Raw genomic sequence first — 16410 nt, 5'->3', positions numbered from 1 at the left:
TAAGAGCTCCGTATTTTGGAAACCTGAAGATGATATGATTGCATGATCTGTCTCTTTCTCTCTCTGATACTTAAATGTCATTATACTGTAAAGTGACAGGTCATTTGCATAGTACCAGTCCCCAATTAAGTGTTACATCCACAGATGCCAAGAAGAGAGGAAATAAAACAAAAACCTCTTGTCTGACGGACATCTTTGCATTAAAAACCTCCTTTTTATCTTCACAGTCGCATCACAGCGTACGTCTCTGTCTCATCTTCCTTGAAGTGCAAGAACTTCTAATCAGATGGCTCCACGGAGCCAGAGCAGGTCAGGTTGAAGTTGTTGACAGTGGACACAGGCCCTGAGGTCTGAATGAAAGATTATTTTGATGAGGCTGCATGATTAGAAATCTCTTCCTGCCTCCTCTCGGTCCCCGTCTCGCTTTTCTCATGTGGATAAATCAAAGTCAGCCCCTAACCGAGTCTCTGTTGCTCCTCTGTCTGCAAAGTCATTAATCCAAGGAGGAGGCCCACGGGGGCTCTCTCCTCCTTGCTTGACTCAATAGTTACATGAAAAATAAGCTCGGTTTCTCTCTCCCTCTTCTCTCCTCTACTCGCGGCATCTTCTTCTTTTATTTGTTCTAATGGGCTCCTGCTCTTAGTTTTCGCCCCGGAGGATGAGTTCCGTGTCCTGCTGGGGTCTTTCACTGGGATTGTGTGAGCGTAGCGGCGCCGTAAAATTGCTATGCCATGCTCTCTCTCTACATCGCTCTAGGGAAACATTCACAGCATCTCCCACTCTGTTGGTGTGATTTGTGTCTTCATATTCCTTCTTTTGTCTCCTCTCCAGCGCGCTCGTAAACGGGGCGTACATACACAGATAAAGTAGACATAAAGGCAACTGGATCCGGTCATGCCTAATCACGCTATATATATCCACACCACCGTCGCCAGCCTCAGACACACACCCTCTTTCTTTTCTCTATCTCCCTAATTTTTTTTTTTTCCTGTGACGCCCCCACCTCCCTCCTCTGTTATCATGGCCTAGAGAGGAGTTGTGAAATTCATGACATTCAGATCTAGAGGGGCTCGGCGATGGAGGACAAGAATAGTCTCCAGAGTTCCTGCTGGAATCTGTCTGTCTTTGATGAGCGAGTTATACAATGTCAGCACCCCCCGATAATCTAGCTCTCGCATTTGTGGCAGAAAGAGAGAATCTCATTTGTTGCATTTGGTTACGGAACAGTGGCCGCATCTTCCGAGCCCGTTTCTGCTCCGCAACCTACTGACCAGTAACGTGTGCACATCCTGAAATGGAATAATGGACAGTGTCATGAAGATAAAAGGAAGATAAAATCTTAATGCTTTGTTCCTGAGCGAGCGTGTCTCTCTGCCTCTCCCGCTTTCTTCTCTCTGTTGTGAAACGCATCATAGGCGGTAGACTCTGTTGCTTGAAAGGCAGCGGAGTCTATCTGCTTAAAATTCTAAGTTGTCTATGTCAAGCAGAGCTCTCAAACAGCCCCTGAGACACTCAGCTGCAGCTTGAGAGGATGAAAAGTAGTTCCCCTGGCTGACAGCGAGGGGTAGTGTTGCTCCGAGACAACTTCATTAGTCGTTTGGCTTCCTCTTTCCTGTTTGCCATTCTTACATAAAACCCTGAGTGATTATTCAGCTTCATAGGGAGTGGTGAATACTTGTGCTTTAGAAATTTCGAAGTTGCTCTGTAACAGCCTTCAAAATGCAACTGATGAAAGTCATCGCTTCAAAATGAAACTGCTGATTTTGTAATGCTTGCCTTTGACTTCTTTAAGGGTTGTAAAAAAATATCAGCAAAATATTAGTGGTGCTGTTTGGAGCAAAGCAAAAATGCCCACAGAAAGTTGGACAGAACCGAAATGAAAACACGATTGCGGGCTTTTCAGGCCACTGTTGTCCCTGCGATCTTGTCAGAGGTGTAGTTGTGCGTACAGCTGGTAAATATTTAATGTGTCCATGTCCTGCTTTGCTGTTCCCACAGGGGAGAGACTGTACTGTAACTATGCAATTGCTCCTCAGTGCTGAAGATGAGCTGTTACTACAAGTGAAGGTTTTCAGGCTATTCTCACCTGAGGAGAGTGTTGATGTTTGGACGGCTATATTCTGTGGAAGAATGGGTTTTTGCACAACATGCAGTCTCTCAGCTACTGTATATTCAGGTAGTGGATCAAGGCAGCAATCTGATGCAAATGCAGAGATGTCAACTGCAATGTGAACCACATGACTTATTTTATGCCCTCTGTGTTTTTTGTCTGTATTGTCCTGCCTTTGTCACATACAAACTGTTACAAGAAACTTCAACGGCAATTTTCTATACACTCATAATAGGGTTGGGCGATATGACAGCACCGTGCGACGGTATAATTGTGTCCACCGGTAGTGTTTTGGCAATACTGTTTCCACTGCAGTAGCTCGCGCGGGATGTTATGATTCTAGCGTGATCTAACAAATCCAGCTGCCTCACAAGGTCGTGTCTAGAAGGTAACCCCAAAGTTGCAAAAAACATTCGCCAGATGGTTAAGGTCAGGCATTGACCTTGAATGGTTAAGGTTCGGATATGTTGTCGGTTAGCGAGTCTTGCGAGAGTTTTCCCAACTTGGGGGTTACCTTCTAGACACGCACGCCTTGCAAGGTAACGTGATTTGGGCAGACATGGAGGAGGAGAGTGAAGTTGCAAATACAGAGCAGATGTGGAAGAACACTGGTTCCATGATAACCAGACATTTGCACACTGTAGTTTGTTTTGACAGTGCTTTGTCAGCTTTTTGAAATGAAATATGAGCAAATCCTGCAGAAGAAGTCGTTTTTTTTCTTTTGGTATACTCTTAAATACCAATTTGTGTGATTTTTATGTTGCACTTTTAACTCAAATGTTGTCTCATGTGAGGCAGTTGTTTTTGTAGTTTGTATGAAAGTACCAAATAAAAGAAGAAAATAAGCAAATATGATGAAGTACAGTATGGTTATTTAAAAAAAAATCTTAATTGAATTTACAGAACACTTACTGTATTGATTTGTGATATAAAATGACATGTACCGTGATCGCCCACCCCTAACTCATGATGCTATTTATCAAGCCCCGTCCTATAGTTTGTTTTTCTGTCCATATATTATTATTTAATTCTCCGTAATCGTCCTTCCTCCTCACAGCACATTTATCATTTTCGGCTCGATGAAGTGTCTCGGTAGCAAACTTCTTTACTCTGTGTTGTCACTCTGTCTCTTCCTCTGGAGGTGATCTGTTAGTAAAGTGTTTATCTACCGCTGCGACAGCAATGTTTCAGGGCGGACTGAACCCCATCTCACAGAGGGCAGCGTCTCATTACTGTCCCCATCCTCCCTTTGCCAGTCAAGTCCTCAAAGTCAAGGCTGACCTGCTTTAGAGGAGCACTCTAGCCAGCCTGCTGCCACGTCTGCCGAATGAAACCGGCGGACATAGACTAATTACACCAAACTCCCCTTTCCCTTTCACCTGCCTCGCACAAATCCCTCTGGGTAAATAGCTTCTTTTTTTTTTCTCTCCCCACATCCTCGCGAAGGACATCTTTTGAGGGACACACAAGGGAAAAGCAACAGTGAAAAGAGCTCTTCAAACTACATTACTATAGCGACAATAACAAGTTTGTCAGCAGAAGTATGGCTCCGGAGAATCATTCTGTTGGAGACGTTTCGGTGTCATTATCAGCCGAGGGAAGCGGGGCAGGCTGACTGGAAAGGAGGAGCAGCCATTTGTGCCCACTTTGCTCTGAATAAGAAAAGGATCTGACTGGAGGAGGATGCTAATTTTTGCCTGTGGACTATATCACCCAAGTACATTTGAATACTTGTCCAGCACAATAAATCAGCATGAAAAGCTGGCATATAAAATGACCATCAAATGTATATAAAAGACACACACAAAGACTTGAGAGGGAATCATCTATTTGGCAAAACCTCAGCTGCTGCATTCAAATATAAATATATTTGACGTTAGCCCTGAGGTCATAACCCAAATCTATCACATAATGCACTATTACCCTATTGTAAGTTGCTCTTTTCTGCAACGTTGTCACTTCATCTTAAATTTTCGATCCCAAACCAACTATTTTGGTCCATTTTCACAAAAAACTGATTGTTTTTATGTGAGATACAGAATACTGAGCGTCAATGCAGGTCAGTCAATATCAATATCAATCAATAAAGGAGCTGAATGACCTTGGTGGGGACACTGTGGATATGCATGTTACATTCCTGTGTCCTCTACTCTAAGCTTCTGATTTGATTTATAGCCCACGTCTGGCCAGAGTCCACTCAAACCTAATAGAATCACAAAAGGTCGACCGGGGAGTCATCAGGGCACCCTGCTGGTGCTTCAGGGGACAATAGGACAATCAATGCTCTTGAACCGGACAGCAGGGAACAATATAGTGTCTCATCATGGCAGAGAACTTAATAATTTACTCAGATAAATAGTATATAAGAGAGGCAGCGGAGAAAGCAGCCAGAGGCAGAGGGAGGACATAAAAGGAGAGAAGAGCAGAGGGGAGGATGGAGAGAGAGGTGAAATAGAGACGAAAGAAAATGAGAGACAACAAGGAGGAGATATCAGAGCTGACGTAAGATTGCACTCTGTTGTTTGACCATAAGCAGACATGCTCTGCCAGCAGATTGACAAAGATATCACTTTCCACACACCCTGATGTAGGTGTCACGTTGACAAGTGTCTCCATTTGATTTGCTTAGGAAGCTCAAGAGAAATGCTGATTTTCAGTGTCGTTCTTTGGGGAGAAGTGTGATCACAGCAAAATCTTTGAATGTGGATTAGCTGGAAATACCCAAGTGAAACAGGTCAGGTAACATGAGAGACTTGTGAAAATCAGATAATTTGGCTCGCCCTCTTTTCAGTCCAATTCCATTTCAGTGGAGTTCAGCTGTTATATAAGATGTGAACCGTATTTTGATAGCAAACTTATATAGCAATACTTTTCTATTTAGAGAATACTTCAGATTTATTTGGCTCACTCAGATGGTGACACTCAAATACGTTTAAAGGGGACATATCATGCTCATTTTCAGGTTCATACTTGTATTTTGGGTTTCTACTAGAACATGTTTACATGCTTTAATGTTCAAAAAACACATTATTTTTCTCATACTGTCTGTCTGAATATACCTGTATTCACCCTCTGTCTGAAACGCTCCATTTTAGCACCTGTCTCTTTAAGACCTCCTCCTGAAAAAGCCCAGTCTGCTCTGATTGGCTTGAGAGAAAAATATGGCGCACTTTTGCAAAGGTATCTGATATTCTGATCTAGGCGGCCAACAAAAACTGACTGGGTTGTCTTCTTTCACAGTTTGTGGGTTGGTAGGCACTCCACGTACCCAAATGTATATGCACAAGCACTGCAAAAGTGAGTTTTTCATGATATGTCTCCATCAAATCATCAGGTTCTAACAGAGACTCCAACGACAGCCGCATTAAAATGAAAAGCAGGTATTGCCAAAGGACCGTCTTGACGTAAGCTGGCATGGCACCTTGGCATTGCAATCCCAGCGCAATGCAACGATTCTGCCAGATCACTGAACCCTCCCAAAGGGTAGAGAGAGAAATCTATCAGTCCTGAACATGGACAGCTTAAATGATTAAGCTGTCACAGTATAACTTAAGTTTAGTGCCTCTGTCATGGCAGATGTTTGACTTTAATGTTGATTCCTTAGTCATTTTCAAAATCCATCTACTGTAATCAATATAAGAAAGTAATCTGCAACTATTTTGATAATTGATTCATTCTTTTAGTCAAGTAAAAATGACAGCTTCTCAAATGTGGGTCTTTGATATTATTCTTTCTCATTTATAATAAACTAAATGTATTTGATTTTTTTTTTGTTGCTCTCTCTCTCTCTTGCTTCACCACTCACTTCCCACAAACACACACACTCTAAGCACTCTACTCTCACAACAACTGGCTCTAGACAGGGCCATTCTTGTTTTTGGCCCCCGTATAAATCCTGTCTGTCCTGAATACTCAAACCGTGTTGTTTCATCCACATGCCTATTTTCCACAAGAACCGTTCTTGAGCAAAGAGCTCTTGTGATTCACATCATGAGAATCACTTGTCAGAGTCGATCAATAGGGGGAAGTTGCCTTCATTGGACATTGTACCTGGAAATTGAAGTATTTTTGTGTCCTCCTCCTGCTGGAAATGAGAACGAATTAGCCAGATATAGAGCCTGAGAAATAGTCCTGTTTGTTTCCAGGACGACAGGACAGCCGGACGCACCTTTCTCTTGATCTGGCAGAGATGGGAGCTACTTAGCCAGAGAGCACAGAGGAGACACAAGGAGGGAGGGCCAGGGTGTGTACACACATAAAATACAAAAACACACACACACACACACACACACTCGATGAGGGCTGAGACAAGGAGGGAGGAGAGAGGAGAAAGAGTTAGAGGAGAGGTTCATAGAGAAAGGAACAAGGTGGAGGTATGATTGCTCTGTAAACTGCTGTGATATCCTGCGCTCACCTGTGAAGCCTCATCAGCCGTTCACCAGCAGGATGCCTCAGAGGAAAAGGAGTAACACATTTGGAGCTTATGGAGGGTAAGATAATAGAGCATTCATCTCTCTGAGTGCGATTTTTGGAGTTTGTGTATCTGCAGTGTTAGTGTACCTGTTGAATGTTGTTGATCAGGGAGTTGCACTGCACCTGCTCAACAACTGCAGAGACGACTCGGACAAGGTCACTGACTGTCAGCACATTAAGCTCTCCTAGTTTTACAGCTTTAACCATTTGTAGTGAATTGCGGGCGAGATGCAAAAACAATGAGCCACAAAGGGAGAGATTAAATGCATGTGATTGGCTGATCAGGATGATAATTGATTGTCTCGGTCATGGTGACCTTTTCCTGCATGTTTTAGTTATGTAAGGCTGTGTATTGGCAAGAATCTGGCGATACGATACGTATCATGATACTGGGGTAACGATTCAATATATCGATATATTGCGATTTAAAAAAAAAATAAAAATTTAATTTTAGGAAAACTGTCATAGTATAAAGAACACACCCGAAATGCATCATTTTTAGAATAGGCAAAAATAACACATTTATACTGCATGTAAAAAAAATGCATGATTTTTTCCCTAAACGGTATGGGATTAGCATAACCTGGGCACATCTTTAAAGAGGAGACTCGTGGGTACCCATAGAACCCATTTTCATCCACATATGTTGAGGTAAGAGGTCAAGGTACCCCTGTGAAAATCACCATGCCAGTTTTTCCTCACCAAAATGTAGTGTAAGTCTGGAGCGTTATTTAGCCTCCTTTGTGACAATCTAGTATGACATGATTGGTACCAATGGATTCTTTAGGTTTTCTAGTTTCATTTGATGCTAGTAACTTCACTAGTTTTATCTAAACTGAGCCCGCTACAAGATCGAAGGCCCGGCCGTCGTTTTTTTTAAGAGGTTAATTAAAAATCGATAGTGTTTTTGAGAGTCAATACGGTATTGCACAACGTAATATTGCGATACTCGTGTATCAATATTTTCTTACACCCCTAATGTTTTTTTTCTTTTCAGAAATTGTTGATCAGACAGTGCAGACTGTGCAAAATAACCTGAATATATCATAGTGAGTACTGTAAAGCTATCGGTAGTTTAAGGGAATCAGTCAGTCCATTAGTGGTAAATAAAGTTATCCAAAAATGATCAAGACATGAGGAGACTTTTTCATTACCTCTGGAGCGCTGCCTTTTTCTCCCCCTAATAACAAACACATTAAGAAATGAAACACCAGCCGTTCATCATGAACAAAAGTGGTGTGTCATTTGCAGAAAGAAAGAAATTAAATGTTGGTAATATAGAGTTATTTTGGTAGTGTATTTCACTGAGAGGAAAGTCAGAGTGAGCGATTAGCTGCACCACTTTGGTGGCAGTGAATAAGTAAAATATCTCATCAGCATGATTAAAAGGAGGGTGAGAATGAGGAAGGATGTGACTGTATAGTCCCAGTCTTTTCATGTGTGCGAGTGATGGTTTTGTAGCCGTCAGAGTGTGAATCTTTGAGATATGAAAAGTGTTTGGTTTATGAGCAGTGAGCCGCTCAGCCACTCAGCCACGCAGCGCGTTAGAATTCATGAGGCAGTGAAATTACTTTTTACTATTGTGCTTTGCTGCTCATTGGCTCTGCCAAGTCTCAACACTCGTGAGGCTCAATTTGACATTTTCTGTGGTAGGAGTCAGGTTGAAAGCTATAGCCTGAGTGCACGGGCACATATATTGCAAACCAGTATTAGACAAGGAGGTGCTATGCAGGGCACGGAGAACAACATTTATGGAACGGCAACAGCCACTTTGTTATTAAAATGTGCATTGAGATTCTAGTAATAGTAGTCAAAAGAGTAGTGTTATAATGAAAGAATGTACAACCCCACTGTGATCTCAACTGCACTGGAAAGGTACATTTTATTCTGAGAGGTTTTTGTGTAAACCTGCTACAAAGTTGTATTTCATTAACCTTAGAGAATTGAATAGATCGGCCCCATTGTCACAATAAATGCAAATTTGTTTTAACGCCACTAATTTCTAACGCATTAAGGCAACTTGCAATTATTAGGTTGTAGCGAGCTCAGTTTTAAAGCTAGAGTGAAGAAACTCCTATCATATGAAAACATAAGGAATCCATTGGTACCAACCATGTCAATAAGTAACGCTCCAAACTTACGCTAAATTTTGGCAAGGAAAAACTGTCAAGGCTATTTTCAAAGGGGTCCGTTGACCTCTGACCTCAAGATATGTGAATGAAAATGGGTTCTATGGGTACCCACAAGTCTCCCCTTTACAGACAAGTCCACTTTACGATAATCACATGCAGTTTGGGGCAAGTCATCGGGGTAGCTGTGGCTCAGAGGTTAGAGCAGGTCGTCCACCAATTGGAAAGTCAGTGTTGAATGAGTATTTACATTAGAGTGCAGCCTCTGCCATCAGTGTATGAATGTCTGTGTGAATGGGTGAATGTTGACATGTAGTGTAAAGCGCTTTGAGTGGTCGGAAGACTAGAAAAGTGCTCTATAAATGCAAGTCAATTTACCATTTATCATAGTCAAGTCAACACATTGACACACTGAAAGCTGGGTTTGAGTTTGCCATGTTATGATTTGAGCATATTTTTAATGCTAAATGCAGTACCTGTGAGGGTTTCTGGACATTATTTGTCATTGTTTTGTGTTGTTAATTGATTTCCAATTATAATTATATACATACATTTGCATAAAGCAGCATATTTGCCCACTCCCAATGTTATAATGGTATTAAATACTTGACAAATCTGCTTTTTGAGGTACATTTTGAGCGGATAAAAAATGTGCGATTAATCGTGATTAAATATTTGAATCAATTGACAGCCATAGTTTATAAATGTAAAAAATAAATGATTGACTGGTTTGGCCAATTTAAACTATTCAGTTGTATCACAAATCTCGACCCGACACAGAAAGACCTAAGAGATGTCAATCTCCACGATGCCTGACAGACAGTTTATCCTCAGTCTTAACAGGCTACTGGACAGCGATGAGCTGGTTATCTTGACTTGAATGTTAGGTGTCAGACAGTTCAGGTCCACCAGATGTGACTCAGCCAGTGAGGTTGTGTTAACTGCAATCACTTTTTAAAATGCCAACAGGAGTCCTTAAATGGGGAGAAAGCTTCAAATAACAACAAAACTTACTGGTTTAGTTGCTTGTATTTTCTAATTAGCACTGTTTGTTTGTAGAGGAATACATTTTCTAAGTTGAAACATCATGCAGGGTTGTTTTTTCCTCTGCCCTCAGTGATATTCAGGGAAGGATTGTGGCCACACTGGATTATATTGTTTTAGATTAGACTTTAGAGGCTGATTCCATTTCTGATGTAAAAGTAATTTAAAGTGACGACCTGAAAAACTCATGTTGATGAACTTTAAGTTGTAGATACTGTCAGAGCCTCAGCTCAGGTATCGGCCATGACATCATTTATCACTATTGAATACTTTCTTTGTCACTGTAAAATTCACTATATTCATCATCAGCTACAGTCATTTAGTCATGATGTATTGTTGACTCAAGTTTTTAGTGCCACAGCAATCTCCGGCCTCATGTTACCTTACATAAAACGGATGCCGATGAGTTTAATCTAGCAACGTATCCTCATACAATGGTTTGTATTATATCTTATGAAAGTTTTTTTCCGTGCGTTTTCCTACGAATGTCCAGCAACACGAGCGATCGATGCGCTTGCACAAACCCCTGCAGTGCAGAACCTGTTAAGGCAACAAAACTACTTGGTTAGGTTTAGGAAAAGATTGTGTTTTGGGTTACAATAACTACGGAAATGGCGTTATTTAAGTACGGAAGTTATGTAACAAATAAGTCAATGTTGACTTCTGGTTTCACACAGGACACCTGTCTCCTTGGTGAAAGTCCAGTGTTTTCAAACCCACTCATCCAACCTGACCTCCTCCCTCCATGGACTTTGTTGCTCTTTATACTACATCACCTGTCCTTGCTCACGGTTACGTGGGTTCAGGCTGTTCTCATACACTCTTGGTAGCTATACCTACGACAAGTAATGACCTATCATTTGTATATATCCCACAAAATCAATTTGAATTTAATACACGTAATCGTGAACCAGGAAGTATAAAGAGCAAGTAACGCCATGTAGGAAGGAGTTCGGGCTGGACGAGTGGATCAAAAAACACCGGGCTTTAACCCAGGAGACTCCTCTTCGTGTCCCGTGTGAAACCAGAAGTCAACGTTGATTTATTTGTCACGTAACTTCTGAAGTTATGCCGCTTCTGGAGTTATTTTAACCCAAACCAAAATCTTTTCCTAAACCTAACTCAATAGTTTTGTTGCCTGAACCTAACCAAGTTGTTTCCTTTGAAGATGGAAGTTTATTTTGAAAAGACTGTGTGCATGTAACAAGTAGAAATTGACACGTATTGCTGGACATTCGTAAAACAACGCACAAAAAATGAGGAATAGCTTTTCATAAGACACCCATACGAATCGTTGTATGAGGATACGTTGGTGGGTTACACACAAATTGATTATGTGGGTTATGTGCAGTGCATCCCTACTTTTCATGCGAACCATTGAACTGTAGGAAAGATCTACCTGAGCACATCTCTTCTACAGCCGTCCTTGTCCACACAGTCCCCTAAATTGTCCCCAAAGAAGCTCCACAGGGACAGTTAGATAGTTTAGTAGCTGGCCTGTTGAGGGATTGTGCGTCATATTAATTTACCTTGCCCCACATTACCTCTCCATCTATGATCAATCTGATACTGTAAGTCACAGACCTCCTCCCTCTAATCTCTAGATTACCATTGCCTCGGGACTCATTGAAAGCACGCAGCTGTCTGAGATGAATTAGCATGTTTGTTTCAAGAAAATAAATGAGCTTTTTACTTTCTCACTCTAATAGATTTGGTTTGTTTGCTGATGTCAACAAAATTTGTGTCTGTTGTTAAAAGCCTTGTTGTTGAAAAGGAGTCTCTCCGGGGAAATTAATGCATAATGAATTGCAGAGAAAAGATTCTCAAACAGAAATGAATGGAGCCCAGACTCGGACCACCAAATTACCGGCCTACATTTGTTTTGTTAGTATCTCTCCTTGAAGAAGTTATTTTCTTACAGCATAATTTCCGCATACAATTTAATGGAAATTGCTGTTAGCAGATAATAACGTGCTGTTCCTACAAAACGCCTGTGAACAACTGCAAACAAAAAACGATGAGCGAGAAACAACAACTGGAAATTGCGATCTATTTGAGCATCAATTTTACGTCCTCTTTGTTGATGTGACATCCTTTTTGTTGTATGCAAATTCAGAGCAGGCAATTATGTGAAGTATAGGCAAAACGAATTAAAAACAAAAGATGTTGAGGACGGCGTTGGTGAATATATATTTTTAACATAGTTTGCTACGTGGATATTCAGTAAAACTTGTATTTCATAAACCTTAGGAACAAGAACGCAGGGTCAATGCCCCCTCATAAACACCCGTACACAAGCTTAAAGGCCTTGTTTGATGTGGGTGACGTCCTGCCTATTTTGAGATTGGTTGTGACGGTAACCTGAAGATTTAGAGAAAGCCAATCGATGATGCTGGTGGTTTCTCTCTGGCTGGTTCCCTGCTGCTGAGTAAAGTCCGCTTTAAGCCTGGAGACAACTGGCAACTGTTCAGCCAAGTGAAAGATGGTGCACATAACCCACCGCTCTGTTTCAGTTTCCCACGCAGGTATCCTACTTGATGGTGGTGTTGAGAGGGAGGATGGTGTGATTCAATACACCTTTCCTTTAAGGCATTCTAGCTGTTCAGCTGCATGTATTTTGTTTTTCATGGATCTGGTTCATTTGAGGTAGTGGTAGACATCTGCATTATGATTAGTCGATCAACAGAAAATTAGTCAGCCACTATTCTGATAATTCATTTTTTAAGCAAAAATGCGCAACATTCCCTGATTCCAGCTTCTTAGATTTGAGGATATGCTGATTTTCTGTTTTATATCATTATCTACCCTCGATTTTTTGATGTTTCATGGTTCATGTTTAAATATTCATGACTAAATAAGCAACATCAAAGTTGAGAAAACATATTGGGTATTATTTATGAAGAGTTTCACGCTTAAAGGTTCTCTATACGATATCCAGAGCATTAATATGGTAGCAAACAAGTATTTGCAAAGTAAAGATATAGTGGCGTAAGGTCTACCTGAGCAGAGAATGAAGTTACTCTCCCTCTCTCTGTGTGTGTGTGTGTGTGTGTGTGTGTGTGTGTGTGTGTGTGTGTGTGTGAGTGAATTTCTTCACATTTATTACGTCTACTTGGACTGAAGGATGAACTGATGGGAATTTGGTTGTCCAAGGTCAAAGGTCACTGTGACCTTACAAAACACGTTTTTGGCCTAAGCTCAGGAATTCATATACTAATTATGACAATTTCACATAAATGTCTAACAGGATAAAATGATGAAGTGATGACATTTTGGACAGACTTGAATTTAAATATACAGTATATATATATATATGTATAAAATACTTTCTGATTTTTGCAACTAGACACTAGACTTTTATTTTGATGTCCCTTTCTTAGTCCCTCCAGAACGAATCTTGTTTTTGTGTAAAGGCAGCTTTCTTGCTGTTGGTGTTCAGTCCAGATATCATAGCTGGGATTTCTTCTGTTGACTTGTCTCTTCAGCTCTTCACATGATTTTGAGAAGATTAAAATGTTTACCATTTGTAATATCAGGACGCTGCCAAGCTGCCCCCTTTCATAACAACCAGCCAAATGCTGCCTTTTCCCCTCAAGGGTTTGCTTCTCTCTTCAACGGAAGCTGCATTCATATAGTTCAATTATTCTAAGAAAAAAAAAAATGATGGCAGCTCGAAAATTTAATTAGCTGGTGAAATTCTGGTTCACTGCCATCTGAGTAGATGTATGAACCAGCTGGTGTGAGAGTGTACTGCATGGGAATAGGAAACATGCAAAAAGAAAACCTGTAGATTCAAGTTAATCACAATTTGTAGTAATTCAAACTTAACTGCCTCTGGACATGTTGGAACAGCACAGACTGAACCTGAGGGGAGACACCCCAGGTGAAGAGGGAAAACATTTTATCTAATAGATATCACCATGCAACTTACCCAGATGATTACTTACATTAAGACAAGTATTTTTTGTATTAGAAGTTTTCAGAAATCTTATGTTTAAATATGAAAATAAAGAATTATCAAATACATGCTAATTTGCATACATTTCCATAACAAAAATGTGAACATTGGATAAAGTCTGTTTCAAAGTTTTTGTTTCATTTTGTTGACATATTAGAGTCAAAGGTTTTTACAGAGGGGATTTTTGATATCTCTTTGTATCACTCCATAAATCATAAAATACTGTCAACAGCCCTGAAAAAAACAGTTTTCACCATGTTTTTAGGAATAAAATAATATATAAATCAGGCTGTGAATTATATATGAACAAACCCATCTGTAAAAACCTTCAGAATATAGATAGGAATGAAACTGGAAAGTTTAATGTATATATGTAAGTGCAGAAGTGGAGATTTCTGATTCTGATTTCTGAAAAGGCTTATAAAACTCCATACATTTTGTGTGACACTACAGGTGAATAGGCTAACATTTTTAACTCATAGATATCACCATGAAACTTTCCCAGTTGTTCTGTTCTGTCCCAAGTTTTCTGAAAATGTATGTTTAAATATGCAAATGAGGCATTATCTAATGCTGACTTTTAGTGAATTTAGGAGAAATCTACAGACACAAATAGACAAAGTAGTAAAATAAACACCTAAATGTGTATTTCGGATATCTCAGAATTGACTAGTGCATGAAAAAGCAATGTTTTTGACTGGGGTTTCTCGCCTTAGCAGTTCACAACAGCCCTTATTTATCAAGTCTAGCAGAGGAAGAGTGCTGGTGAAGGATAATTATTAAAGTATTCCTGACAATCTTGTTCTGAATGGTAACGCTTTGTCCATTTCCACTCAAAGAAAGCTTGATGAATACATTCAGCCACATGTCGTATTGATTTCTCACATAATTCATAGAGCTTTCTGTCTGTGTGGCTCAATTATCGTCTCTTTTCCTGGTTGAGAAGGAAGTTCGCTGCGATTTAAATGTAAGGTTTTGTCGCTCAGCTCTCAGTGCAGCCCTGTCTCCTAAAAAATTACATTCACATACAATTAAACTGCATTCTCAATTACGTTTGGAGGGAAGCGTATTTTGTCACGCATTATCTTGTCTTTGACGTTTCACAAATACGTTTGTAATAAGTGCTGCAGGGATAACATATTTTTGTAGGCCAGCCAGGAAGTTATCATCACCCTGGTTCCCTCAACAAAAACCCCAATGGGATTTTTCCATTCAGTTTTGGATTATTGTAGAAAATGCGCTCTGTGGCAATCAAACATTTATCATACTTACACGTTTTGTTCCCTAAGATAATTTGCAAAACTAAACACGACTTTTAAGATTTTGAAAGTGTGAATGCAATCGCCAGAAGTAACAACAGTATAAACCACGAGGCTGTTAAGGCGTACGAGTCGGTGTGATGACGTTTAGTAGTCTCATTTAACCACTTGTTAGCCTTGTTAACCGCCCTTTTTAAGACATATAAAAGATTCAAAATTTACGCGTGGGATATTTACTAACATATTTTATATCATAGAACAAAACGTTAAAATCTCTTCAGCTTGTGTTAACCACAGACCTTATTTCAGGCATCTAACTAAAAACCCATTGACTTCCAGACGACTAGTCCACGGAAGGCCGCAGCACGTGACGTAGTACAACAAGCGGAGGGCAGAGCAGGTGATGTAGTATATCGAGTGATCGTTGATGAAAGTTAAGTGGTATAATAACTTTACTGGAAGTTATGTTGGTATAATGAGAAGTATAACAAGCGAGAAAGTCCACTACGGGTGGGGGAGAGGGTCAAACACACACAGGACTTTCCCAGGAGACCGCTGTTCCCGATTGAAACTAGAATTCAACGTTCACTAATTTTTGTTGCCTAATCCAAAGTAGTTTTGTTTTGTTTTGTTTCAATGTTGTAGTGTTGTTTCATGATGTTTTTTTGTTTTGTGTTTTGTTTTTTAGTAAACCTAACCAAGTAGTTTTGTTGTTTTTTTTGTTTGGTTTTACGTTAACCACGTGTTTAAATGTGTTTAATATTGCGACCGTAATCCGAGAGAAAATATGTTTCCCTTGAAACATAATTGAGTATATGAATGCAGTAGGAGTAGTCGTAGGAGTTGTAGTAGTAGTAGTAGTTGTATGGAAACATAATTTTGTACTAGACAGGGTTGGTCAGTGGAATTCATGCGATATATCTATCAAAAGATTTGTGATTATAATACATAATAAAATAATCAATTGCAGTATCAAGTTGTTTCAGCTCATTTAAAATCAGATGGTTTTATACAATGCGATAATTTAAGTTGCTTGTTATGAGCAATTACTTTAAACACCTGAAAACATTTCAAATATACTGTAAATATAAAAGCTCAGTGGTAAAATGGCTTTAAATGGTCACAATAACAGCCTCACCCATTTTGTTACCTGCCACCTATTTGTGTGTCCTTCCATGAGGGAGTGTCACATGCGTCCTACAGTAGATGGAGGTGTAGCTGTTTATGTGCCGGTCTGTCTCTCACTCGTGACTGTTAACACCAAAACAGTGTGTTGCCTGTGTCAGCAGAGGGATGCTCACCAACCGTATCGCTGACTTGCAAACTAATATTTCCATTCTCAACACAGAGCAACAAACACAGCCAAAGAGCAGAGCCCTCACCAGCAACATGCGTAATGTCACTGTTTGCATATCAAATACATTCTCACCGTTAATG

The 16410-nt window shown here is 40.1% G+C and overlaps 1 protein-coding gene across 7 annotated transcripts in view; it reads left to right on the top strand.

Annotated features, from left to right (window-relative positions):
* Window positions 1-16410, top strand: part of rap1gapb (RAP1 GTPase activating protein b) — a 136586-nt gene that overhangs the window by 45161 nt on the left and 75015 nt on the right. For 4 of the 7 annotated variants that reach the window (XM_074639893.1, XM_074639890.1, XM_074639912.1 and 1 more), the window contains exon 1: window positions 6404-6600. The exons of 2 other annotated variants lie outside the window; for them this stretch is intronic. In XM_074639893.1, coding sequence (XP_074495994.1) covers window positions 6557-6600 — 44 coding nt within the window. In that variant the 5' untranslated portion in view covers window positions 6404-6556. Of the gene's footprint in view, window positions 1-6401; window positions 6601-16410 lie in introns of those variants that run through there. One more of the 7 variants, XM_074639920.1, reaches the window with a different exon arrangement.

This window comes from Sebastes fasciatus, chromosome 1 (genome assembly GCF_043250625.1).
Source record: "Sebastes fasciatus isolate fSebFas1 chromosome 1, fSebFas1.pri, whole genome shotgun sequence".
Lineage (NCBI taxonomy): Eukaryota > Metazoa > Chordata > Actinopteri > Perciformes > Sebastidae > Sebastes > Sebastes fasciatus.
Note: the sequence above shows the minus strand (reverse complement) of the source record. Positions and strands in the feature narration are given on the sequence as shown.